Raw genomic sequence first — 27,865 nt, forward strand, 5'->3', positions numbered from 1 at the left:
CAGGTTTGGGGATCCAGAGCGGGAGGCGATTGGGGTAGAGGTGGCCCAACGGTGTCTCCCCAGAGGTCCGTGGACTACCATTACCGTGCTGCTGGCAGGGGCTCATGGTCACGGTAGTCCATAGGACATCTGGAGAGCCACCGTTTGGCCGCCACCCCTGCTCAAGGGTGTTAGGGACCGCGCTGCCTCGGAACACGTGGCGGAGAAGGTCTCGATCCGACGTGTTCCGGATACTGTCCCCCTCTGAGTCCACAGTGAAATGGGGGCGAGGGGGGAGTTGTCTAGTTGCCAGCAAACTGATTACGATTTTTTTTTCTGGGGAGGAGGCCCCTTATTTTACTCACAATTAGACTGATCCTAAACATAAATGGCTGGACGATCCCACCGATTCTCATGGGATTTATTTTTAAGTTTTGGGGTGGTGGACATCTGAGCCAAGAAAGAAAGAAAGAAAGAAAGAAAGAAAGAAAGAAAGAAAGAAAGAAAGAAAGAAAGAAAGAAAGAAAGAAAGAAAGAAAGAAAGAAAGAAAGAAAGAAAGAAAGAAAGAAAGACTCGCCTTAATTCGAAGTAACCCGGCTTGAAAAGTCCTGCCTCACAGACCCTGACCGAAATGCCCTTGGGGGACTCCCGCTTTGACCAGCGCTCTTGAAGACGCCAGTATCCTGATAGGATGCCCATGGCTGGATCCCTGGAAGATCAGTATAGGCCGAAGATCGATCATCTTTTAGCCCCCCCCCCCAATCTGGCAGGGACTCATAGGAATTGTAGTCCATGGGCATCTGGAGAGCCACAGTTTGGCCACTCCAGGTCCTGATCCGTTTAAATCAATACTAATCCGGTGGCTGGCTTCAGTTGAATAGACAATATAGTTTCAAAGCCGGGTCCTTCCAGAATTTTTGCCACATCCCAAACCCACTGGTTGCCCTGTAGCTTTCCTTAGCAGGCATCGAAACCCCGTTTTTCCACCCCACCACCCCGCCCTTGAACGTTTGCTTGCGTCCACACTGGGAAGTCTAAATTGGCACGAATGTGTCGTGGCCTATTCAACACACACTGGTGAATGCACCTTCAATGTGCTTTTACAACGGGATTTTCCAGTGCAGAACACAAATAGGCAAAAGGGTATTATCTACGCGTGCAGAATGGGGTATGCCCTGCATTAATTTGCCCCGAATCAAAGAATGGAGAGCTGCATTTCCCCTCTCCCCAATAACAACCAGTCCTCTGGATTCGAATTCTGGCTTCTGCCATATATTTGCAGGAAGGAAGATTTTTTGGGGGGTGGGGGGGTATTTTGTTGATAGAAAACATTTTTATTCCACCTTTCTACCCTGGAGTAGGGTGATTTGGGCTCCTTAATTCGAGTAAGAAAGCATATAAATCCTGTGCTTGACCCAGGGCAACCCCCCCCTGTACAAAGCAGCCTTTACTTCTGCGTAAAACCAGCGTAGAGGAGACCACCAAGCGGCCATGGAGAGCCCGCAGAGGTGGGACACGGGGTCCAATTAGCTCCCAGGCCTACTCGCTCACAGCAGGCTTTCCACTGAGAATGGTGGGATTCGAACCCGGACCCTTCTGCGGCTCAAGAGGTGTCCCACCAGGGCGCTCCGACCCCTTCGCCGGTGGCTCTTCCGCTGTAGCAAAACTGAGCTACAGGGCGCAGCTGGACTCATAACCTTGCTACACCCATACGGAGACAACATCTGGCCTCTTCTCCATTTTGCCCCCCCCCCCGCTAACACCTGGTCTGAATTTCTCTGTCCCAATGATGGGGGGGAGAGGGGAAGATGACGCCCCACCACACACACACACACAGAGACCCTCATCCCTCTGGCTTACCCTCCCCTCCCCCCAACTATTTAGAGGACACACAATGGAGTGGAAGGGATTATGTTACGTTCCGCCGGGCTGAGGCTTTTACAGGGAAGGAACGAAGCACAGGTAAAGCTGTGTAAATAGCCTCCGGCTCCAGATCGGAGGGTTACGGAGGGGACACGGCCCAGGGCAGAGATCTAAAGATTCTCCCTCCCCCCCCCCTTCTGTTCCTGGCTGGGAATCGGGGTGGGGGGGGGAGAGGAGATTCAAGCGAAACTTTTAACGCCGGGGGACGGAGACGCCGACTGCAAAGCGCCCAGGCAGAGGGCCCTGATCCGCGGTGCGCACCTCGCAGACAAAAGGGATCCAAACGCTGAATGAGTTCCCCCCCCCCCCTCCAAATTCCTCGGCGCGTCGACTCATTCCAACGCCCGAGTCCTCTTTCTCCCTCTTGGAGGGGCGGCCTGCGGTCCCCGGCCCTATTCAGACGGTGCCTTGGGGGCGGGCAGGGCGGATTCCGCGGAAGGCCCATGCGCCCCGATTCAATCACCTCGTGGATAACTTTCCCCCCCTCCACACACACACACACACACACATCCCTCCCCACCGGGGAGTTTCTTCTTCGCCTCCCTAAAATGCTCCGGGAGGGCGCTGGGGCAGAGGATCGGCGCGATCCCGTTTAATTTCTCCCCTTTCCCCGTAAGAAAACTTCGTTGCGCTTCACTTTGGCTGGATCGTGGCCATTGGGTCTTCCCCCCACCCCCACCCCCCACCCCCGATTACTGGCTGCCTGTCCCCTCCCCCAATGCTTAGCTGGTTTTCCAGGAATACTTCCGACGAGTAGCAAAGAAGTAGCACCTAAGCCGCAATTTTAGCAAACCAGGACCGGTGGGGAGGGGGAGGGGGAGGGGGGGAGGGGGGCGGACCAGATCTGGTCTGTCCTTTCCAGTCAGCTTGGAAATTCGTGCGCACCAGAGAAAGGACGAAATGCCTCAACCTCTGATCGTATCGCTGCCGCTGCTCTCTCTGGCCTTCCCCGCCCCCACCCAGCGCCTTCCCGAGAATTTGGAGGGGGGGGGGAAGGAAGGGCCAGGGTCCCGCGGCACCTTAACATTTTGTGGCAGGAGAGGGAGGAGCTTTCGGGAGTCGCGTCTCCCTTCTTGACGTGCAGCCAGACAGGGAGCCCATCTGTCCTCATACCACGGGGGGTGGATTTCCACCCTGCGGGGGCTCGATGTGCTGCCCTCCGCGGAGATGCGTCTCCCGGCGAGTCTCTCTGCAGCAGGAGAAAAGAGCAACAGCCCCGGGGGTCTAAAGCCAACGTGTGGCGGGGGAGGAGCTTTCGCGCGAGGCTCTGCTCCCTCCTGCAGGTCCCTGGGGCACGATGCCGTCGGGGGTCCTTTGCCAAGAAGCCGTTTGCTCCAGGGGAGCTGATCTCTGCAGCCTGGAGATGCGTTTGGGCTTCCCCGGGAGGTCTCCGGCCACCACCTGGAGGCTGGCATCCCGCCTTCCTAGGCTCCTCTCTCCGGGGCCGAAGAAGGGAGCCGGAGACTCACGCAGGCGCCCCCCACCCCACCCCACCCCACCCTAACCCCACCCTACCCTTTGCCAGAAATGCCGTTCGTCTTTCAGGCGCTACGGGACTGGCGCTCTTTTCTAACGCGAAACAAGGCGATTGTGCCAGGACGGAGCTCGGAGCCGGCGAGAAAACCTCGTGTTTTAAATTCCTCCACCGCCACTCCGCTCTCACCCCCGTCTCTTTCTGGAGCCGGGTAAAATATATATATATTTATTTATATGTCAACGGGCTTCGCTTTCCCCCAGTTTTTTTTTTTTTTAAGTATCAATCCCATCCCCCAAACTGGCTCCACCGGTCCAAGAGACGACCCTTCCCCCAGAAACATTCCCGGGGAAGCGAGGGGAAGGCGCAGCCGGCAGAGACGGCGGAGGCTTTCTCGGGAGGGTCGGGGATCGACCGATCCTCCTTCTCCGGGATCTTCCTTCTCCCGATCCCACCCACCAACCCGCCCGTCCCTCGCAGCGAGAGCGGCGATCGGCCGGTCGGGTCCAGCCAAGGTCAATTTCAGAGCCGCGCCCTGGTCAGTTTCACTTCTCGGCCTTCTGCGGCGGAGGCGGAGCGGCTGGCCGCGGAGAGATCAACTGTCTAAACGGAGGGGACCGGGAGACGAACAGGCAACCGCCCCCCGCGCCCCCTCCCCACAATCTCTCACCCTTCCCGGATCGCGATGCGGATCCGCGCGGCTGGGGCCGAACCTCGCACTTGCCCGGGCAGGCGGGAAACCAAAAGGCCTCTTCGGCTGTCCTGGGAAGACCGAAACGAAACCGCCTCGCTTCGCTTCTCCTCGCCTCGCCCTGGCTGCCTCGAATGCGCCTCGATCGGTTTTGTGCGCCGGCGAAGCCGCGGACACAAGCGCTCGCCTCGCTGCGCGCGTTGATTAAGGCAGAAATCCAACCGGAAGGAGAGGGCCGCAGCCTGATCAGCGCAGTTACTCGGCAGTAAGTTCTCGGTCAACCTCGCCGGAATGAAAACCCTGATTCGCAATTGCTTAGTCCACACGGGCGACAACCTCCTATTATTATTATTATTATTATTATTATTATTATTATTATTATTATTATTATTATTATTATTATTATTATTATTATTATTATTATTATTATTATTATTATTATTATTATTGTTATTATTTTAACCCGTTGATATTACCTAGCTGCAATGCTACGTATGTTTGCTGTTAACAACGAAAAAAACACACACCATGCTCCCCTTAAAATCGGAGTGCATCCCATTACGTGGCTGCCCCCCCCCCCCGTGTGTTATCCGCCTGGCGACCGGGAGGGAAAGCCGTACTATAAATAACGTGCATAAAATCTAATTGTGAGCATTGTTACGAATCGCCACCGATGGAGATTGAGACAGAGCCAAGATCTTGGGAACTGCAGATGTATTATAATTATTTTTAATATTATGGTTATTAATTATCCAATAACACCTTTAAGGCTAACACAATTTAATTCTGGGCATGAGATTCCTCGAATTTGCGTCTCCCAGAACCTCTGTGGTTCTTGTCCTAATGGGCAGGAGAAGGGGATCCCGAGCATGTTTGCACACAAAAGCTTGGACCCAATATTAAGCTCGGTTACATCTTAAGGGTGCCGCTGTTCTCAAACTTCTGCTGCTTAGCACCAGCACTGCTACCCACCTGGATCCTTCTGTTATTGTTATTATTGTTATTATCATCATCATCATCATCACCTTTGTGCGTTTCCCCTTGCAGCGTGGCCGGCTCTCCTGCAATTCCTCCCTTTGGGCGCTCCGACCTAATAGAGAAGGATGGCTTCTTTCGGGCCTAGCTGTTTGCAATCGATGCCACATTGTCTTCCTCAAATCTTGCGATCAGATGGTTTATTTCAGGGAGGCCGAGGAGAACGGCCCCCTCTCCCCCCCCACCCCCTCACACACCGGTTTCCCTGAGGCCTGGCGCCTGAGAAAGTCCCCTTCAACCCATTCTTTTAAAATGCAAATTGCTCTGTCTATAGATGTCGATACCGTAGGCCTGACCCGTGATTGGGTTGGGCTGGCTTGGAGGGGCATCTAGCCAGTAAGCCCTCCCTCCTCCACACACATACAGACACCTGCCTCCCCCAGGACAGGGCGCCCTTCCCTGAGATCTCAAGGAGTCCCCCAGTGTTTTCAGGGTCTCCAAGCCGTCAGACACCTTTCGAAACCCCCTCTAGGGTTTCAAGTGAGAAATTACATCATTGGAACAAAGGACTTGGCCTGGTTTTCGGACAGCGGAGGGCCTCCTCCAAGTCCTGCGGGCATCTTAAAAAACACACACACACATACACACCAAAAAACCTGGCACCCTCTAAAAACAGCTTGTAAGAGAGATAAACTGGGATTCCCCCACCTCTCCCCCACCCCTTGCTGTCAGAGGCGTCTTGTCAGAAGGAGAGCCCAAAAATATTGCAGTGGGGAGCAGCTCTGGAAGCCTGCAAGCCGAAGTAAACAAAATATCTCCCACCCCATCCCGGAAATTGGGGGGTCTGCTTTCCTATTTGCCTTCTTTGTACAGGCCAGTGGTTTTTAAATGGATTTTTAAAATTAAAAAAATTAAAATATTTAATGGAAACTAATGCCTTTGGGATGAGTTGATTCCAGCTGCATGCTAGCGTTGGAAAGGTCCCTGCAGGCCATCTAGTCCATCCCCCTGCTGCATGCGGGATCAGCCTAACGGAGACATTTTGAGTTAAAATTGGTCAGCCAGAGATCTGCAAACTGGTTACAGATCTTCATATGTGCTTGGCCTCAACTGACATATTTCAAATCTCAGTACTCAGATTGGGAAGGAAGGAAGGAAAGGAGGAAAGAAGGAAGGAAAATGGAAGGAGAGAGAGGGGAGGAAGGAAGGAAGAGGGGTAGAGAAGAAAGAAAGCAGGATAGCATGAGAGGAAAGAAAGAAAGAAAGAAAGAAAGAAAGAAAGAAAGAAAGAAAGAAAGAAAGAAAGAAAGAAAGAAAGAAAGCTAGCTAGCTCTTTGGGACCTTCTAAGATGACAGCCAATATTATGTTTGCCAGAGCTATAGAGAAATCCACCATTAATCCACTAGGTGGCCTGCAGAAGCTACAGTCTCATAATTCCTTTCCCTCCTTTCCCACCATTTCACGATAATATTGACCTACCTTGCAGGGTTATTTTTCAGGATAGCTAACATGGAACCCCACCTGTGCAGGTGAACTTGAGCCCTAAGCAGTATTTAGGTGTACACCTCAGTTGGCTCGCTGCAGTTTGCTGGATGAGAACAGAAGAATATGAGGCGAGCCCTGCTGGGTCAGCCCACTGGCCCATCTAGTCCTGCCTCCTGCCTCGCACTGTAGCCAACCAGTTCCCGTGGAGGTCGAGAAAAAGGACCTAGCTGCCAAGGCCTTCAAAAGAATATCAGAAGGGCCCTTCTGGATCAGCCCAGGGGTCCATCCAGTCCAGCCTCCTGTCTCATGCAGCGGCCAACCAGTTCCTCCGGAGTCTATTAGCTTAGTCTGAACCAAGGAGCCCCCAGCTCCCAAGGCACTGCATTTGAATGCTCTCCGATTTCATGGCGCAAGTAGCTTAATCATAAATTGTGTCTCTGGGCTGCTGGGGGAGGGAAGAGGCCTCCTTGTGCTAGTCTGAGATGGGGACTCTCCCATAGTTCTTTCATTTTACTCAGTTTGTGCCTCTCATCCTTCTTCCCTACAGGCTTACATCCTTCACCCACAACGATCCTGTGAGGGAGTCCAGGCAGAGCCTGTGTGATGCCTGAGCAGGGGGGATTCCAACTTGGGTCTCCCAGACGCCACAGCTCTGTGGTTCTTCTCCTAATTGGCAGAAGAAGGGGATTCCCCTGATTTTTGGTCTAGGCAAGTGCCTTTTCCAGAGCAGAAAGGAAAATCCACTGCCAAATGCTCACTAAACTGCGTCAATTTGTGGTCCTCCAGATGTCCATGGACTACAATTCCCATGAACCCCTGCCAGCAAACGCTGGCAGGGGCTCATGGGAATTGTAGTCCATGGACATCTGGAGGACCACAGGTTGAGGACCCATCTCTCTCTCTCTCTCTCTCCCCCTTTTCCCCAGTGGGTCTTCCTCTCTCCTATTGGGCCTTCCTTAGAAACCGCTCCGGAGAGGAGGGGCAAAGGGGCTGCCCCCCACTGGAGGAGGGGGCCTGCCTGATTCCTCTTGCAATTATAACAGCCCCCCACTCAGTCCCGAGAATCCCAGGACACACACCCCCTCCAAAGTAACAGGCAGTTGCTCGTCTGAATGAAGCAATTTGGGGGGTTTCTGCCCTCTAGGGTAGAGCCAAAAAATTAATCATCGCCTGGACCCCCCTCCCCCCCACACACACAGAGACCCCCGTATCCTGCCCTTGACATTCCTATTAATGAGAGAAGCTAAGGAGAAGGGGAAATTCGGATGGGTTTCGCTGCGTGTCTTTCGAAAGCCAGTTTCGGAAGAATGGCCCGCTTGGTTGGCGAGGAGGGAGGGGAGACAAAAGCCCCGGTTCCCAAGACGCCTGCTTTCAGGGCAGCCCGATCCGCCAGCCGGTTCAGCCGGTCCGTGTTGGGTTTCCAAAACCTTCCCGGGGACTAGAAAGACGGCCTGCGTGGAACGCAACGAATTGCAGGCCTCGGCTTAAGTGGGCTGCGGAGCACCGTCCTGACCCGAGTCTCCCGCGCCTGAGCGGAGAAACAATCCCCATTGTTAGAGCCCTCTTCTCGGACTCAAGCGCGAAAGGCCGGCGCTTTGTTTTCAGACGGACCGGTTCACGCGCTTGTGTGGAAAACGCGGCTGCTTGGAAAGAAACCCCGCCGATTTTCCTGGACGCGGCCTGTCTAAGGCCACGCTCCTCGGCGCATTTTACACTGCGAGTAAGCCCCGTGGCACAAAACGGGACTCGCTTTCCGACAGACCGATTTGGGGTTTGCTCTCCATAGCGGCCCGCCCGGGGCTCGGGCATAACTGAAGGGGGGATCGCGGCTGGCTGGACACTCCGGCTGGAAAGGAGCCAGGCGAGGCATTTCCCGTACAAAGGGAAATTGACAAAGGCCGGACGAAGAAGGAGTTAAGCCAGGCCTAGCGGTATCAATCCGGACCGTCGCCTGGGGGGGAAGAGAATTGCTGAAATAGAGGCAAGAGAGCACAGGGGACAGGCCGGGGTAGAGCCCCCTAAGCAGCCAGGTTTCCGGGAGAAGTCCCTGCCCCAGTCATTTCAGTGGGGCCGGCGCCCCGAATCCAGGCGCAAACGACCCGCAGCGCAGCGAGCGAAGCCAACTGGAAATCCATGGGTGCGCGCGAAGCCAACACAAATAAATAAGGCGAGTCGAGGCAAGACAAGGAAAGGAGTGGGGAAGCCCGGCACAACAACGGACCCCTCTCGGAATGCGCCGACCCGCCCAGATGCGCCTCGGCGCAAAGGTGTGACAGGCCGGGCTGCTCCATTCAAACGGACGGTGCGGCTCGCTCGTTAGGAACCGCGACAGGGCGACGCGCGCCTGGGCGGGAGAAATCAATTTGCCTCCGAATAATTCCCGAGCAGCCAACCTTTGATGCGAACCCCAATCGCCTGGAATGGAAGGAACTCCGTTTCCAAGGAAGCCAGCTCCGGATCCCGGTGCCCCTTAACACCCCCCCCCCCAAAAAAAGGGTCACACCGGCGCATCCCTTCAGGACATTGATGGGGGCGTCGTCGCCCTCCCCCGTCCCCAAAAGCTCAAACAAACCAATACAGACGTAAAGAGGAGGAAAGGTGGTGGATCCAGATCCTACCACCCGGCCTAGGTATCCAGCGCGGCAACGTTGCGATCCAGGGATTGCTTCTTTGTGGCAAGATTTGCCTCCAGGGTTTCCCGGGGAAGTCCAAGAGGCCCCTCCGGATCAAGCGCCTTCTGGATCGCAGCCACGGAGGCGCTCTGGCTCGAAGCCTCATACGAGATTGTACACAGGGCAGGTAGACAAAGGCGGCACGGGGGAGGGGGGGATTCTATAAATGCCCGCAAAGAATTCGTTTTCCAAATAGAGGACCAGAATCAAAGACTCCCCGCCTCACGGCTTGACAACGGTCAATGATGAAAGCACAAAAGAGCAATAAAGAGATAAATAAAATGCTGTTGCTTTTTTTTATTTCAGTGAAGGAGTTCTTCCCGGCCGCATCTCTGCCTGTTATTTCAAGCGGAGATACCCCCGAAACTAACAGAAGACCCGAAAGCCGTTCACTTAACCCCTTGACATGTCGGTGGGTCACTTTCAAACCGTACCACTCCCTTCAGATTTTCACGCTGACCAAGTCAGAGAGAAAAATGTTTCCACTTTCTTTCTTTCTCTCTTTCTCTCTTTCTCTCTTTCTCTCTTTCTCTCTTTCTCTCTCTCTTTCTCTCTTTCTCTCTTTCTCTCAACAGAATTCAAGGAAACTACCCTGGCAAATTTGGGTAGGGGGGAGTTAGATCCCGATGGCTGCCAAATAGCTATTCTTTTCCAAGCCTAAATAGGGAGGTGAGCTTAGAAACCGGGTTTCCTCTCTGCGGAAGCCTGGATTATTTTTTTTTTAATTGCCATTCTCGGGTCTGATTTATTTGGGGATCAACCCCCCCCCCTTTTCTATATTTCCCTCTTCTTCCTGATCTGCTGCCGCATAAAGCTTTCCCTCCCAGCCCACCGCCCTGAGATCCGAGAGGAGGCATCGTGAGAACCGGCATTCGGGAGCTAGGAAGAGGGCGACTGATTTGGCAACGAGTCTGCCCACGGAAGAGCCAAGACTTTCGAGAGCCCTTCCAGCTCTCCTTGTAGGAGAAGCAGAATGAGAAACCGTCTCTAAGAGAGAAAAGGGCCCCGGCCTGAAATTGACAAGAGAAGACGAAGGCCGCTCTTGAAAGAGGAAATTGACAAAGGGTGCGAGGAGGGAGGGAGGCGAGAGAAACAGCACGGACAATCACGGGGGGAATGTATCGGCCCCTCCCCGCTACCGACAAATAATTTAGTCGAAGGTCATAGGCATGCAGTCGATGTAGATAACCGAGGCGGCCAAGGCAGCTGGGACAGTCCGCCCTTTGCTAAGGCCTCGCGGCGGGTAAAATCGTTCAAACACAGTCTTAAACCACAAGGCGACAAATTCAGCAAGATCGCTGCAACCTATTCCCGAGGGTTCAAATGCGGGGCGATGAGAAGCCCCCCCCCCCGGCCCAAGGCGCACGCGGACTCACACGGTCTGAAGTCTTAACAAATCGATTTGGGGCCCACCTATATAATCGTCTGAAGAGCTGCCGCGGATTCCCCCCTCCCAAATCCCCCAATACCGACGTTGTGCCGGCGCTTTGAAACTGACCTGCCGCCTTTCACCGGCATCAGAAGCAGCCGACTTCCCGGCTCTGTCTCCCCGTTCGCTCCCCGATCCACGGGACTGGGCTTCTCCGCCTACTCCCCCTTTGGATCCTCGAGGGGAAAGCGCGGTCTTCCCAACTTGGCCGGCCTCTTCCAAGGTCAGGGGACGAGGCAAGAGAAACCAGGGGAGAACCAAGCCCGCGGTCGGGTCCCTTTCCCCGGAGGCTGGGAGGCGGCAGAGCGAAGACCCGGGTGGGCTTGCCTTTTGCGTTTAGCTGGCGGCCTCCACGTGGAGCGAGGGGGGGGGGGAAGAGAATCGTCGCGCGGAGGGGGGTCCCCAACAAACAAGGGCCAGTTCCGGACTCACCTGAAGCGCTGCGGTTGATTGAATGACTAGATGGGTTTAAAGGATCCTCTGCGGACTGGCGCTCAAAAGAGAAGAGGCGCGGCGCACATATCGTTGCAGTGGCTGGCAGGCACCAACTGGGCGCCCCGCATCTTCCCTGCGCACTCAGCCCAAATTTTTCTGCCCTCGCTCCCGCCTCCGCCTCCTCCTCCTCTTCCTCCTCCTCCTCTTCTTCGCCCTACAAGAGATCTCGGAGCTCTTCCGGGTTGGGAAGGAGCAGGGGAAGAATGAGGGGGAGGGGAGGAAAGATGACGGGCGTCTGGCTCTTTCACACCTCCCCCCTCCTGCGAATGGTGTGTGGGGTGGGGGGAGAGGAGGAGAGAAGAAAGGGGGAGGCGACGCGCCAGGCCTCTCCCCAAAGCGCCGGAGAGCGCGTGATGTCATGGGAGGCCAACCTGGGCCGGCCGCGCTGCTGGCGGAGGAACGGAAGGAGGGGGGTGAAGGAGGGAGGGGGGGGGAGACACGGCAGAAGCGTCTGCGCTTCTAAAACGGGCGGACATCAAACGCTTTCGAGGAAATATCAGCGACCTTTGTCAAAGGGTTTCAGGGGAGCGCGATCTGAGTCGGTTTCAAGCCCCTGTTTGGCGACTCGGGAGTTTGGTACGCGAAAGGGACCTGTGACGCGCTCTCTCTCTCTCTCTCTTTCTCTCTCTCTCTCTCTCTCACACACACACACACACACACACACATTTATCTATAAATATATTTCTCTATAACCACCTTTCGTCCTTTCCAACATGCAGGCCGGTTTAGCTGGCGGCCCCACGTGGAGAACAGAAAATAAGCGTTTCTTTCTTTCTTTCTTTCTTTCTTTCTTTCTTTCTTTCTTTCTTTCTTTCTTTCTTTCACACGCACACGCACGAAATCTTGAGTTCCAAGCTAGAACAAGGAACGCTCCGAAGAATAAATGAAAAGAAGAAGGAATGAACGAACCAACCAACCAAACGGTCGACGAGGTTGGGTGGAAATCGATGAGGCGAGGCCAAGATTTACCTGCAAGCCAATCCCACCATTTTGCTTCTCTCCCGCCCCGCTCGCTCCTGGCTGGGAGGACCGCAACCCGTTTCCAGGGCTTAAGCGGGCTGGGGAACGAGGGGTGCGACAGTCATGCGGAAAGCGCAAGCGGAAGGCCTTCTGAATAGACCCGCCAACCTACAGATCTCTCTCACACACACACACACACACACACACACAATAGCCGCCCACCCTTGTCCTCCTCGCACACCCTTGGCCCTCCTCAGTCCCCTCTCCTTTCCGTTCTGAGCCGGACTCTACTTACACCCTGGGTCCCCTGAAACCTCCGCCGATTTCTTTCGGAACCTAAGAGGAGCCCGGGAACATTAAAACTGCGCCGAGTTTTGTCTCCCTAGATGTGTCTGGGGGAAGGGGGGGGAGCCCCGTCGACTTCATCTTAGAATCATAGAATCATAGAGTTGGAAGGGGCCATACAGGCCATCTAGTCCAACCCCCTGCTCAACGCAGGATCAGCCCAAAGCATCCTAAAGCATCCAAGAAAAGTGTGTATCCAACCTTTGCTTGAAGACTGCCAGGGAGACCTCCCCTCCCCTCCCCTTCCCTGAAACCCTCTTCCAGTGGCGCCGTGAGCAGGAACTCACTTAAGAGTATACTGGACACTTCCTCTTTTTTATTGGGAATGGAAGTAAAATTGGTTTTCCTTTTATCCCCCCCCCCCAGCATTGTAAGAAGTGGGGGAGCGACCTCCACTCCCCCCCACCCCCACTCCGTCCGGGAGGATAATCGGACAGTATGGAATCCTCAGAGGAGTGGCCCCGGCAAATCGAGACCCCCCACCCACCTACCCACCCGGGCCACCAAACGCCTGGCAAGGGGCAAGCGCGTATCGGCCCCGTCTTTCCTTCACTCCGGTTGAATCATCTTCTTGACGGAAGCGTTTGAATCCCAGAGTGCTTTGTCGATTTCACTAGCCGGGTTTTGGCGGGGCGGGGCTCTCCTTCAAACGCAGCGAAAGGCCGGTGATCCTGGAGAAGAGGGATGTCTCCTGTGGACAGCCTATGTGTGTGTGTGTTTTCTGCACACCTTGGATAACCCGCTTTAAGTGTGCTTTTGCAGCGGGATGTTCCTTCTTATGGCGCATTGAAAGCGTATTATCCGACCAGCTCCCCCCCCCCCCACACACACACACGCCTTCCCACTCGGTTCCACTTTCACTCTCCTCATTTGGGCAAGCTGGGCACCCCGCCTCCCGCAGGCCACGGTGTCTCGGGGATCCCAAACCTACGCCTCTCCCCTCCCCCCCTCCAAAAAAAAAATCCCTGACAAACGATTCCCAACCCAGAAGATCAGAAGCCACCGTGGTGTGATCTTGGCTTGGATTCGGAGCGGGCGAAAAGGACAAACCCGGGCAGACTCCGAACTGACGCAACCAAACCCAGGCCAGGGCCAGAGGCGAGTCGACAGAAGCTTGGGGGGGGGATTGTGGTCGGTTTCGCCTCTTGGAAGGACACTGGAAAGACGGAAGAGGAGGAATTTCTGGGATTCAAATAAGCTGCTTTGTTAATGGGCTTAATTGAACAGGGAGGAAATCGATGGCAGCTCCTGTGGGGGTTACTCTTTTTAAACGGGGGGGGGATCCCCTGGCTTCCAGAGGCAGGCCGAGACTGGGGGATTGTTTTTGGGGGGGGGTGTATTAAAATGGCTTTCTTTCTTTCTTTTCTTTCTTTCTTCTTTCTTTCTTTCTTTCTAGATTCTGCCTTCAGTGAAATCTCAACTCTGGGCATAAAACGATCTCATCGATACACATATCCCCCTCTGCCCCCCTTTTGTGGGCTGGTTTATTATCTCCCCCCCCTTTCAGCTGAGATGGGGGGGTTCGCTATCTCCTCTTCTAAAATGACTCTCCCTTTCTAAGGTGAAAGGTAACGCGATCTGACTCCCACTTCTATCTTTAGCAAACGAATTCAATTAAGGTAATAAATTAAAGATCGGTGTGGGGAGGCGGGGGCGGCAGGACGGACAGACGCCCGGGGTGGGAAGGCGCCGTTCGGTAACCGCGGGGGTTGGTTGGTTTTTCTACATTAAAAAAAAAAAATTATCAGGTGACGCGCAGTAGAGGTCTAGAAACGCCCCCCTCACTTTCATACTGGGGAGGGTTAAGTGGGCGGCGAAATGGCGCATTGGGGAAGGCAATGAAGATGTATCCCGAATTGCAGAGCGTTGAGAGGAGAGGACAATGAAATAGGCCCGATAACTCAGCGGGAAACAGATAGATAGATAGGTAGATAGGTAGGTAGATAGGTAGATAGGTAGATAGGTAGATAGGTAGATAAGAAGGAAGATGGACGGATGGATCAATGAATTGATAGACTGATCAATCAATGGATGTGTGTTACATAGACATAGGCAGGCAGGCAGGCAGGCAGACAGATGTGTGTTACATAGATGGGTAGGTGTGTGTTACATGGACAGGTGTGTTGGATAGATAGACAGATTCGAGTAGGTAGTCCTCATGGTTTGAAGTAGCAGAACATATTTTGAGTTCAGTGGCACCTTCAAGACCAACAAAATTAGATAGATAGATAGATGATAGATGATAGATAGATAGATAGATAGATAGATAGATAGATAGATAGATAGATAGATAGATAGATAGATAGATAGATAGATAGATAGATAGATAGATAGATAGATAGATAGATATCCCATTCCATAAATTCTGACATCCATAAATTCTCTCCTCCGAGACTCCGCAGGCCGGCGGGGGCTGGGGAACTGGCGGGCCATCCTACCTTTCTGCGTCTCCGGGCTGAGCCCCGACGCCACCTCCTTGTTTGCTCCCCCAAACCCTCCCATCCGCTGGGGAAGGGGGAGGATGGACGTGAAGGGAACTCCGGAATCGAAGGGACCCCTGGAGCCCGCCCCGTCTCCTCCAAGCCGAGCCTCACGGCTTCCTCGTACTCCCACCCTCGTTGCACGCTCTGCCCGCGGCGGCCAACGCGAAGGTCGCGGAGACCCCGGAGTTTGGGGAGGGGGGGGGCGAATGAGGCGTCAGTCTCTGTCGCTCTGCTGGCCAGGCGGGCCATCTTGGCGGCTGGGTCCGAATCGGCCGACCAGCTTGAAACGCAAGCCCTCCCAAGACAGCCCGAGCCTCTCAGGGGAATCGGAAGGAGCCCGGACCTTCCTTTCCTGGAAGGAGCCCGGACTTTGGAGGGGGAGCCCCTCTGGATGTCAGCCTTGATGGCCTCGACGGGGACGGGGACGGGGACGGGGACGGGGACGGGGGCGGGGACGGGGACGGGGGCGGGGGCGGGGGCGGGGGCGGGGGCGGGGAGGGTCAAGGCCGGCTCCATATCCTTCGGGAGCCCAGCGCCTTGGCGGTGCGTCCTGCGTTAAGATCGGGGCCTTCTGGAGGTCCCGCGTCTGGATTCTCGGTTCGAATCGTCCCGTGTCAAACGTGTCGGGCCGGCCTTGGGTTCCCACGACCTGCGTGATCCTCTTTTGTCAAACCCGACACGCGCGCCTCCCCTACACGCGCCCAGACGTTTCTGTCCAAGGAACCAAACGCAAGCGACGTATCCAATAAAGGGGGCTAGCGTTGTTTGAACTTGGCCTCGCCTGGGATCTTCCAGGGCAGCCCCGCACTGAATGTCACAGATGACCCGCGTCTTAACCGGCAAGAAAGTCCCCTTTTGGGAGCAAGAGCCTCTCTCCCCCCTCCCCCGATCCTCTCGGAAGTTCTCTTCGAGCGAACCCCGTTGGGAACCCATGCGCCCCCTTCGTCTCCAAGCAGGACAACTTTGCGCCGAATCCCACCTTCCCGTTAAACATCCACACGCGTTGGATGGATAATGCGCTTTGGCCGCGCTGAGATTTTCCTGTGCAAAGCAGGGAAATCTACTTCCAAAGGGCATCGTTGAAGGGGTGTGTGGAATGAGGTGGCCGCCGGCCCCCGCCCCCTCCTCCAACTGTTTGTTTTTTCTTTCTGCTTGGGGTGCCCGATCCTCGAGCCGGGATTTCCCTCTGGCCTGCATTTGAAGAAAGGAGAAAAAGGAAAGCACGCCTCGAATCGATAGTTTGGGGATAATGAGGCCGCTCTAGAATGCCTTCTCTCTTGGAAGGAAACACGCCCTGGTAGAAAATAATAATATTAATTTAAAAAAAAACGCCTGCGAGGTGTTTTAAAAGAAAAAAAAACTCGCAAATCTCCAAAGCACGTGAGAATGCATGCACCCGTGTGTGGCGCTACATGCAAAACCAGAGGTGCTAGTGAAATCTGTTTCGTTCCAAATAACGATCGAGGGACTTTGTCCCCCTCCTCTCCCCCCCCCCCACCCCCGGAGCTTGGCGTTCTCCTTTTGCGTCGGGGGTCGCGCGCACGCCCCCTCCCCCATGCGTGTCTCGGCGCGCGCGCGCGAAAGAGAAAGCGCGCGCGTGGCGGGTGCTTTTTTTTTTTTTTAATGACGCGTGCTCGCCTCTGACTTTATTTTAAAATATTAGGCGAGGTGAAGAATTATAAATGATTCGCTCCTTATCTTCGCCGCTCACATATCCAGGATCAGAGGAACTGATTAAGAAGGGAGTCAGAGGCAAGCGCGGGATTCATAATGATGCAGAATAATGAATTCTTATCTCTGCCTTCCAGATTATCAACCTTTCAGCTCCCGATGTTTTGTTTCTCGGGATAATTTATTGCATCTAATACATCACAATGAATCTGATGGCAGAAGCGATGGGCAGCGGCGCCCGGAAAGAGAGAGAGAGAGAGAGAGAGAGAGAGAGAGAGAGAGAGAGAGATCTTTCCTCCGCCCCCCCTTTTTTCATTTTGGAGGGAAAGGTGGGGAAAATGCTCCCGTTTTAAAAGCAGTTTTTTAATTGGGGGTGGGGGAGGTGGGAATAGAAAGTAGATCTGATTTTTTTTTTAAGAAAAAGAAGAAAGAAAAGGGGAAGAACCGAGAGATTCGCGCCTCTGTAATTATTGTGTCAATTTCATGATGAAATTAACAAAATCGACTTGGAAGCGTTCTCGGGGAAAGAAATTTAATTTTGCCTTATTTGCTTTGGGGGAGGAGGAGGAGGAGGAGGAGGAGGAGGAGGGAAGCGATCATTGATCATATATCTATTTATAGTGGGGAAGCCGAGTGCCAAGTTAAGATAAGGAGTCATTTGCATCTTTTTGTTTTTCGGGTAGGGGTTTTTTTTCCGGGGGGGGGGAAATGATGGTTTATAGATTTTTGCACGCACGCACGGGCGCGCGCGCACACACCACCATAGGCAGGAAAGAGCCGCCCCCGAAATCGATTTTCCCTTTTGATGGGGGGAAAAATATTTTCTTTTAAAATAGCCTCCCCTTTTTTAAACCACCCAAGAATATCTTTTGGCGTCTTCGGATGCAGGCGGACACCGAGAGGTTTGTACATTTGCAAGAATCGCAGCCTGAAACCGGGGGAGGGGGCGATCAAATCGATTAACGCTTATAACATAACAGGGAGGGGGTTATTTCCCCTTGATGGAGCCCAATGCCTACTCGAGAGTAAGTCCCCCCCTTCAATGGGACTTTCTCACAAGTCATTGTGTCCGGAATCCAACTCTTGCGCCCAAATATTGGGCAGATTTACTCAAGAGGAAATCCCTTCCCCTCCCCTCCAGTTCAATGTGGCTTTCGCCCTAGTCAGGGTTTATGCACCCCCCTTTTTAAAGTCTTGCTTATTTCAACGGGATTTCCTCCTCAACCGAACCCCAAATCTCTGGCAGAACTGACGTCTGCGAGACCTTTTTTCATCCGGGCCCCCTCCTCGCTTCTCGATCTCTCCTATTTTTCTCCGCCCGCCCCCCCCCCTTCCCGCTGGCCGATGCGTGGCTTCTGATTTGCAACAGGAAATTTGGCAAAATTTTTATCTCCCCTCGGATAAATTAGGCTTTGTTCGCAGCGGCCCGAAGGAGCCGAGCTTCAGCCTTCCAAAAGACCGGGAGCGGGAGGGGGCACCTACAACCTCCCCCCCCGGAAAAAAAAACAGATTCCCGGCTCGGCTTGCCCTGGATCGAGACCGGTCCTTAATTGGCTGGGTCGGGCGGCCCGGAGAGGAAAGCGGAGCGGCCGCGCGCGCCTTTGAAAGCGGCCCGAGCGGATGTCAATTTCACAGGCGGCGGCAGCGGCGCTGCTTTTGTCGCAGGCGGCGGGGTCGGCCTTGCTCGTTGCCCTTGCGCCGCTGCCAGCGCCCCTCGGAAAGGCGTCCGGGGCGCGCTGATTGGTTCGCGGATCCTCCCCACCTCCCAGCCCGGGAGGGGGGCTCGATGCGCGCGGCGGGTCCCCCCACCCCCACTCAGCGCCTGTGTGCCAGCTTCAAGGAGACCCCTTCCTCCGAGCGGGGAGGATACGCTGGAGCCCCCCCCCCCCCCACACACACACAAAGAAAAAAACCCGAAGGCGATAATTGCTGCATGTTCCCTTCCCGCATCAGGCGAGCAGAGACGATCATGTTTCAGGGGGAGGTTCCAGCCAGCGCTTGAATTGCTTCCTCCTCCTCCTCTTCCTCCTCCTGACATGAGGCTGCCTTCGACTGGGTCAGACCCTGGATGCATCCAGGTCAGAATTGTCTGCTCGGACTGGCAGCAGCTCTCCAGGGTCTTGGGCAGAGGTCTATCCCATCACCTATTACCTGGTTCTTCTTCTTCTTCTTCTTCTTCTTCTTCTTCTTCTTCTTCTTCTTCTTCTTCTTCTTCTTCTTCTTCTTCTTCTTCTTCTTCTTCTTCTTCTTCTTCTTCTTCTTCTTCTTCTTCTTCTTCTTCTTCTTCTTCTTCTTTCTGTCTGTCTGGAGCAGCGGAAAAGAGCGAGATCGGCATGGTGGGACAAGAGGCAGAGCTGAACTGGGAAACCCCGGAAAAAAAACAATTTATATACAATCATGAACCATGGATCTTCACACCATGGGTCAGTTTTTGGTTTAAGTTCTGTGAAAGAACACTTGTATAACTTTATGGTTGGGGGTCACCACAACATGAGGAACTGGATTAAAGGGTCACGGCATTAGGAGGGTTGAGAAGCACTGGCCCATTGACAGGGGTTGGTTTAGACCAGAGTCAGCCTGCCTAGGGTGTTGCTGTTGTTGTTAGGTGCAAAGTCTTGTCTGACCCATCGCGACCCCCATGGACAATGATCCTCCAGGCCTTCCTGTCCTCTACCATTCCCCGGAGTCCATTTAAGCTCACACCGACTGCTTCAGTGACTCCATCCAGCCACCTCATTCTCTGTCGTCCCCTTCTTCTTTTGCCCTCGATCACTCCCAGCATTAGGCTCTTCTCCAGGGAGTCCTTCCTTCTCATGAGGTGGCCAAAGTATTTGAGTTTCATCTTCAGGATCTGGCCTTCTAAGGAGCAGTCAGGGCTGATCTCCTCTAGGACTGACCGGTTTGTTCACCTTGCAGTCCAAGGGACTCGCAAGGGTCTTCTCCAGCAACAGAGTTCAAAAGCCTCAATTATTTGACGCTCAGCCTTCCTTATGGTCCAACTTTCGCAGCCATACATTGCAACTGGGAAGACCATAGCCTTGACTAAACGCACTTTTGTTGGCAGGGTGATGTCTCTGCTTTTTAGGATGCTGTCTAGATTTGCCATAGCTTTCCTCCCCAGGAGCAAGCGTCTTTTAATTTCTTTGCTGCAGTCCCCATCTGCAGTGATCTTGGAGCCCAGGAAAATAAAATCTGTCACCTGTGAATTGGTATAGAGGTTTAGGCAGGCTGAGTGTCATATAAATGCAAGGGTATTGGGTCGCATGCTGGCCCATAATGGAAGAAGATCAATTCCTTTTGTGTGTGTGTGTGTGTGAGATGGTGCTTGGGAGCGACCTCTCTGCACAAGATCGCCCTGCCAAATGGAAATATTCATTTCTGGTGGTTCCAGATTTCTGATCTCCTCAGGCATAGTTATGAGCGATCCCAATTTGTGCATTGCCCCTGTCTCAGCTGCTGTGTAAAAGAAGAAGAGTTGGGTTTTATGCCCCGCTTTTCACTACTTGAATGGCCCTCAAAGCGGTTTACAATCGCCTTCCCTTCCTCTCCCCACAACAGACACCCTGCAAAGTAGGTGAGGCTGAGAGAGCTCTGATAGAGCTGTTCTATGAGAACAGCTCTAACCGTACCGGGACTAGCCCGAGGACACCCAGCTGGCTGTATGTGGAGGAGCGGGGGATCAAAGGCGGCTTCTCCAGATCAGAAGCTGCCACTCGTAACGAAGATACCAAGCTGGCTCACACAACAAAGTTCAAATCCAGGGGCTCTTTTAAGACCAACAAAATTTCTTTCAGTTTTCCGTTGCATTCACACTTCATCAGACGATCACCACAACAGCCGTAACTTTATTTGTCTAACGCCCTCTTCTCACTTGACTCATTTAACAACAAATCTACAAAATCATAACCGTGACATACCTGTTGTAAGCTGCCGTGGGTCAGCTGGGCTGGGAGTGGCGGCGAAAAAGTGGAACTAACGTAAACAAACAAACAAAACACAGTTATTATATAAAGTTAAAATTACATCCTCAAAAGCTGCTTCCTAAAACCACCCCTGGGGGGACCAGTTTATATTCTGCAGATGGATGTCTTGTGGGTGGGATTCTTAACAGAGAGGCCAGCATTCACTCAATGTTACTTGGTTTCCTGGCTTCATCCGATCTCGCCAGGGCTGGGACCATTGCTGAAAAAGCCCTGGCCCTGGATGAGGCCAGGTTCACCTCTTCCGGGCCAGGGAACCTGAGCAATTCCTGGTCTTTTGAGCTTAATGTTCTTTGGGTGTTACAGTGGAAGAGATGGTCCTGCAGATACAGTGACTATCAAATAATAACATCGTTTGAGTTCAGCAGCACCTTTGAGACCATCCATGTTTAATTCGGGCTAGAAGCATTCTTGGGCATGCAGGCTTCTTGATACCCTAAAACAAACAGCTACTACATTGGGGGGGGGGGTTAGTTGCCGGGAGATTAAAAACTGGATTAAAGCAGTTGGTAAGACTTATGGATAGCAGCAAATTAGCATACAGATAATAAAAGTTAATAAACATGAGAACTGATTGACTATGTGCAGTCCACCTTGAGGAAGAAGAAGAAGAAGAAAGTTGGTTCTTATATGCCGCTTTCCCTACCCGGAGTCTCAAAGCGGCTTACAGTCGCCTTCCCTTTCTTCTCCCCACAACAGACACCCTGTGAGGTGGGTGAGGCTGAGAAAGTCCTGATATTTCTCAGGAAGAAGAAGAGTTGGTTCTTGTATGCTGCTTTTCTCTACCCGAAGGAGTCTCAAAGTGGCTCACATTCACCTTCCCTTTCCTCTCCCCGCACCAGACACCCCGTGAGGTAGTTGAGGCTGAGAAAGCCCTAATATTATTGCTCGGTCAGAACAGCTTCATCAATGCTGTGGAAAGCCCAAGGTCACCCAGCTGGCTGCATGTGGGGGAGGAGCAGGGAATCAAACCCGGCTCACCGGATTCGAAGTCCGCATTCCTAACTGCTACACCAAACTGGCTCTTCAGACCATAAATCACATAAAATATGTATGGTATAGTATAGCACAATACACATCCCTGTCTTTTATAGAAAATATATTGCCTCTCTGGGTCACGATTCAGGCAACCTTAGGGCTGATCCTGCGTTGAGCAGGGGGTTGGACTAGATGGCCTGTATGGCCCCTTCCAACTCTATGATTCTATGATTCTATAACCTCCACGGGCGTCCAGCCTCTCTGGACCGCTTCCTGGCCTAGATGGATGCTCGATTTTCTCGCATTTTCTCTGCTCTTAAACGCGGCCTGTCTCTGTCGCTCTGCCAAGTGCCATTTACATAATATTTGCAGTTCTAATTAGCTGATGAGCATCTCCCAGGCTTTCTCTCTTTCTCTCCACCCCCCCCCCCCCCACCAAATCGTTTTTTGTTTTGCCCGCAGTTCTGTCTTCAGCGCCTGGCAGGATTTTGATCTTCAATATTGTGACTGTCCCCAATAGGATATTAAATATCTCACATCTGCCGTTCATAAAAGGCCTACCTCAGGTTTCAGTAAAAGGGGAGGTGGGAGAATAAAAAAAGATGACAGGGGATGAAACAAGGAAACAGCATCTCTTTCCTTCTTTCTTTCTCTCTTGGTGCCAGGCCACTGACTCCAGGTTGCACATAGGGACACCTTGGTCCAGCGGGGTCCATACTGTCTATCTCTCCAGGGTCTCAGGCAGAGGTCTTTCAGGGTCTCGGCCAGAAGTCTTTCACATTACCTGCCATTGGGTCCTTTCAACTGGAGAAGCCAGGGAGTGAACCTGGGATTGTCGGTGTGTGAAGCAGATGCTCTACCACTGAGCCAAGGTCTCTCTCCATGGCTCTGTAGGGTCTCAGGCTGTCTCTCATATCACCTACTGTCTGGAGATGCCAGGGTTCGAACTTGGGAGTCCTGACGTCCGCAGGCAGCCTCGTGCAGAAAAGCCCGGGCATGGCCCACACATGGTTCAGAACGGCTTCTGGGGGGGGGGGAGTTATGTTTCTGGGGCCCTGCAGCCCCCGAAAGACTCAAGGGGGTGGCAGGTTACAGTAGATGAGCGATTGGGATGTGAGTGTCCTGCATAGTGCAGGGGGTTGGACTAGATGACCCAGTATGTCCCTTCCAATTCTATGATTCAATTAATCTATGATTCTAAGGTCATAGTTGTCAACTCAGACAGGTAGCCACTCTCCAGGATCTTAGACAGAGGTCTTTCCCATCGCCTGCTGACTACAGATGCTGGGGATTGAACCTGGGTCTACCTTACACTGCGCCTGACCCTGTGTCTGTCAATCTACCTTACATGGCCCCGGAACACTTGGCCACAGTGATCCACATGGCAGTCACCTCTGGACTGGACTTTGCACTCCTGCCTGAACCATGATCTGGAAACTATAACTGGTCCAGAACGCAGCTGCCAGGGTCCTCAGAGCAACACCATGGAGGACCCACATCTGGCCCATTCTCCAAAAACTGCACTGGCTACCAGTCGAATTCTGGATCAGACTTAAGGTTTTGGTTACCACCTTTAAGGTCATACACAGTCTGGGCCCAGTGTAGCTGAAGCACCACCTCTCTGCCTATAGTCTTCAAAGAGCTTTATGTTCCACCACCTCCAAGTGGCTGGTCATCCCTGGCCCCAGGGAAGCCCACTTGACCTCAACCAGGGCCAGAGCTTTCTCCGTCCTGGACCCCACCTGGTGGAACGAGCTCCCGGAGGAGATCAGGGCCCTGACGGAGCGAGATCAATTCCACAGGGCCTGCAAAAGGGAGCTCTTCTGCCAGGCATTTGGTTGAGGTTGACTGGAACTAACATCTACAGCCCCCCTTGAACCCCTCCCTATGAAGCAAACACCCAGAACTGACCAACCATGAGACTGTTAAAATGTTAATGTTCTCAAACTGTTAAAATGCTAGATTCAAGTGGTAGCCGTGTTGGTCTGAAGTAGCACAGCAAAATCAGAGTCCATTAGCACCTTTAAGACCCAGAAAGTTATATTCAAGGCGTGAGCTTTTGAGTGCAGGCCCTCTTCCTCAGACTCAATGAACAACCGTCATAACGGAGGAAATATAAGGCAAAAGCTAATTATGGCAAATTAGTAAACTGTGCCACAACATCCAAATTCAGCCATAAGATGCCATATTGATAATTCTTTGCTAAAACAGCCAATCAGACCCATCAAGTAAAGTTGTCGTTCACAAAAACATTGGAGAAAATAAACCGTCTACGTCAGTAATTAACGTAGTAATTAAAATGCTGATGTTGTTAAACTCTTTTCTCTCTGTTATCACTATTGTTATTGTTGTTGTTGTTAGGTACGAAGTCGTGTCCGACCCATCGCGACCCCATGGACAATGATCCTCCAGGCCTTCCTGTTCTCTACCAATCCCCGGAGTCCATTTAAGTTTGCACCTACTGCTTCAGTGACCATCCAGCCACCTCATTCTCTGTCGTCCCCTTTTTCTTTTGCGTTTATTTATTTGTTTGTTTGTTTATTTTCAGTTTATATACAGTTATACTGTATTGTTGTGTGTTGTTCCATGTAATTTGCCCTGAGCTACCGGGGAGGGCGGTATATAAATACAACAAACAAACAAACATTTAACGGACCTATTGTCTCCTCTGACTGGCTGTAGCTCTCCAGGGTCTCAGGCCAAGGTCTTTCCTATCACCTCTTTCCTGGTCCTTTCAACTGGAGATGCCAGGGATTGAACTTGGGACCTTCTGGATGCCAAGCGAATGCTCAGCTAGGATGGGAATCTGTGGCAGGATGTGAGCTTTTGTGAGTCATGACTCACTTCTTCAGGTACTGCTAGAATGTTAGTCCATCTGTCCTTATATCTCGGAGGGTTGAGTGATTGCAGATGCCAAATGACAGTTGCAGGCATGATTGGATGAGGCGTGATGTGCAGAGGGGTAATAGGTAACATTGGTAGTGAGACAGGAAACCTAGGTCTTGATTCAGTCCAGGAAGCTGCATCGGCTTGAGCTGCATTATCATTTGTAATTCAGCAGTCTCCCTTTCTAATCTCCCTTTCAAATTCCTTTGCAGGAGAATTGAGATGCTTAGGTCAGCAAACAAATGTCCTAGAAGGTTAAAATGTTCCCCCGCTAGTTTTTGGTTGTTTTTTTTTTTAACATCAGACTTATGTCCACTAATTCTTTGTTGTGGGGACTTGGGCGAGCCATGCTTTTTCAGCCCAATGTATGAACACATGAGGAGGCCTTCTATTGATCCCTCATACTAGAAGCAGCTCTCTCCTGGGCATTTCAATTGGGGGTGCCAGGGATCAAACCTGGGACCTTCTGCCTGCCAAGGAGATGTGCCCCCCTGAGCCACCCCCCTGAGTAGCACTGGACCCAGAGATCTATCTACCACAGTCCCTCCCCTCCTCAGCTTTAGATTCACAACATACCTGTCCGGTAGGCCGGAAAGTGAGCTGGGGTAGTAGTGGGGAATCCGGGCAACCCACAAACTCGAACCCAGATCTCAGTCCGACAACCTCACCATCCCACCCACAGGCCTTCATAGAAACTGGGTTCCACAGCTGGGAACCAGCTGAGGTTAGATCCTAGAGTTGGTTGTTGTCGGTTGTCGGTTGTTGCTTTCCTGTGCAGGCCCTGCAGGGCAGGGACCTTCCTTTGCCTTGCGAAAATTGCAGGACGAGGAGGCAAGGTCAAAACTAACAGGGCCACGATCACAACCTGGCTTGCAGATCAAAATGGATTCCAGCTCTGACTCCTCCCCTTAGCTTAAACACATTGCTTGGCCCTGTTAGGGGACTCTCAGGTTCTTGGGAATCTTGTCCTGTATCCCACTCCTAAATGGACTTTGGGTTGGGGGGGGGGGGATGGAATAGCAGCTGGATTGAGTTTAAAGTCAGTTGGGTTAGGCTGTTTGAGGACCATGGGTCTCAGCCAGCTATGAATGGCCTCCCCTTCAGTGTCTACACCAGGGGTAGTCAAACTGCGGCCCTCCAGATGTCCATGGATAACAATTCCCATGAGCCCCTGCCAGCATTCGCTGGCAGGGGCTCATGGGAATTGTAGTCCATGGACATCTGGAGGGCCGGTTTGACTACCCCTGGTCTACACTTACGCCTGGAATCAAGTGTTGTCAGTCTTAAAGGTGCCCCTGGACTTGCACTTGGTTCTGCTGCTTCAGACCCACACGGCTGCGCACCTGTGCTAGAGGGGACCTATTAAGTTGGAGTCCAGGGGCACCTTTAAGCCCAACGAAGTCCAAACCCTTCTGTCTAGATGCAACCTTGCTTCAGCCTCTCGTGGAAGAGCGTGTTTGGAAGGACAGCCAGGTTCATAAGAGGCCTGCGCACCCCCATGCTCCTACTCAGGAGGAAGCCTTCCACCGCCCTCAACAGGGCTTGCTTCCAAACTAAGGTGCTTTCACAACCGGGCCCTTGAAAGTGGGGGACTGCGGTGGGACCCCACAATTTAGGGAAGGAAGGAAGGAAGGAAGGAAGGAAGGAAGGAAAAGAGGTGACAGGAAGGAAGGAAGGAAGGAAGGAAGGAAGGAAGGAAGGAAGGAAGGAAGGAAGGAAAAGAGGTGACAGGGAGGAAGGAAGGAAGGAAGGAAGGAAGGAAGGAAGGAAAAGAGGTGACAGGGAGGAAGGAAGGAAGGAAGGAAGGAAGGAAGGAGGAAGGAAGGAAGGAAAAGAGGTGACAGGGAGGAAGGAAGGAAGGAAGGAAGGAAGGAAGAAGGAAGGAAGGAAGGAGGAAGGAAGGAAAAGAGGTGACAGGGAGGAAGGAAGGAAGGAAGGAAGGAAGGAAGGAGAAAGATGCAATGTCCAGAATTGTGGAAAGAAAGAAAGAAAGAAAGAAAGAAAGAAAGAAAGAAAGAAAGAAAGAAAGAAAGAAAGAAAGAAAGAAAGACCCACCGGTGGCGGGCCTGGGGCCATGGGGAGCGCCCCCTTTCCCTGCCTGCCTGCCTGCCTGGCTGCGTGGTGTGGGTCCGGCCGGGGGGCGCCGGGGGTCGTGCCTGCCAATCCTTGCGCCCCGCTGGCCTCGGGGCCGGGGCTGGCGACGGGCTGGCGCTGCTCGGACTCCTGATCCGGGCGGCGGCGGCGGCGGCGCGCTCGAGTTTCCCGCTATCAGGCGCGGCCCATCGCGCCAGGCGGCCGCCGCCGGCAGCTTGGCTTTCAGGCGCGGCGCGAAGCCTCCGGCGGGAGGGCCGGATCGGGTGGCCGCGGATAAAGGGAGGCGGGCAGGGAGGCAGGGAGGGAGGGGGCGCGCCGGCCGGCCGGCCTGCAGGGCCCGTTGCTGACTCCCGGGCGGGAGGGGCCTGGAGGGTTGGGGGGATCCGGGGGAGGGCGCAGCAGAGGAATGCCCCGCCCTTGCATGAGCCGGTGGAATGCCTGCCATGGAGACAGACAGATGGATTTGCGGGTGTTAAATACGTGGATGGATGGATGGAAGGATGGATGGATGGATGGATGGATGGATGGATGGAGAGGGGGTGTTACACGGCTAGACAGAGGGATTGACAGAATTATGGGCAGATGGATAGATGAAAAGCTGGACAGACAGACAGATAGGTATGTGTGCATTACATAGAAGGATGCCTGGATAGATGACTGACAGATAGACATACGTGTTACATGGATGGATAGATGATGACGGATGCACAGACAGGTTTACGGACAGAAGGATGGATGGATAGAAAGACAGAAAGACGGGAGGATGGATAAGTATGTGTGTTTTAGATAGATAGATAGATAGATAGATAGATAGATAGATAGATAGATAGATAGATAGATAGATAGATAGATAGATAGATAGATAGATAGATAGATAGATAGATACGGACAATGGGTGGGTGGGGGAGGGAGGGAGGATGGACAGGCAGACAGACATAGAGGACGGACAATTTATGTCTTTGGGAGACCAGTTGTTACTCCAGGAGATCTCCAGCTCCCATCTGGAGACTGGCAACCCTAAATCACTTCCAGGGACACAGGCAAGCCTCCCTCTGCATAGCCTTGCTCCTAGTTGCCAACAATGGGCTCAAAAATTATTGGAGATTTGGGAGGTGGGGACGGGAGGGGAGGGACCACAGCAGAATTTGGCCTCCCTGTGGGTGGCCAGATCCAGATTGGGAAACTCCTGGAGATTTGAAAACAGAACCTTGGGGGGAGACAGAGAGGGACCCTAGTGGGGTATAATTGCATAAAGTCAACCTTCCAGTGGCCATTTTCCTCAGGGGAAGTCTGAAGATGAACTATAATTCCAGGGGAACCTCCAGGTCCCACCTGGAGGCTGG

At 53.0% G+C, this 27,865-nt stretch overlaps 2 protein-coding genes across 13 annotated transcripts in view; one reads left to right on the forward strand and one right to left on the reverse strand.

Annotated features, from left to right (window-relative positions):
- The window catches only part of GATA3 (GATA binding protein 3), a 114,008-nt gene that overhangs the window by 50,278 nt on the left and 35,865 nt on the right, over positions 1 to 27,865 (reverse strand). Inside the window, exon 3 of one of the 12 annotated variants that reach the window (XM_077340282.1) lies at positions 20,502 to 20,556. The gene's annotated coding sequence lies outside the window, so the exon portion shown is untranslated. Of the gene's footprint in view, positions 1 to 4,047; positions 4,193 to 5,093; positions 5,228 to 6,523; positions 6,644 to 9,111; positions 9,131 to 11,062; positions 11,253 to 20,501; positions 20,557 to 27,865 lie in introns of those variants that run through there. The other 11 variants (XM_077340294.1, XM_077340296.1, XM_077340295.1 and 8 more) reach the window with 11 other exon arrangements.
- On the forward strand, positions 3,071 to 5,274 carry LOC143838899 (uncharacterized). The gene is made up of 3 exons (XM_077340800.1): positions 3,071 to 3,230; positions 3,658 to 4,333; positions 5,116 to 5,274. The coding sequence occupies exons 1-3, from the start codon at positions 3,071 to 3,073 to the stop codon at positions 5,189 to 5,191; spliced, it is 912 nt and encodes a 303-aa protein (XP_077196915.1). The 3' UTR covers positions 5,192 to 5,274.

This window comes from Paroedura picta, chromosome 5, assembly GCF_049243985.1.
Source record: "Paroedura picta isolate Pp20150507F chromosome 5, Ppicta_v3.0, whole genome shotgun sequence".
Classification (NCBI taxonomy): Eukaryota; Metazoa; Chordata; class Lepidosauria; order Squamata; family Gekkonidae; genus Paroedura; species Paroedura picta.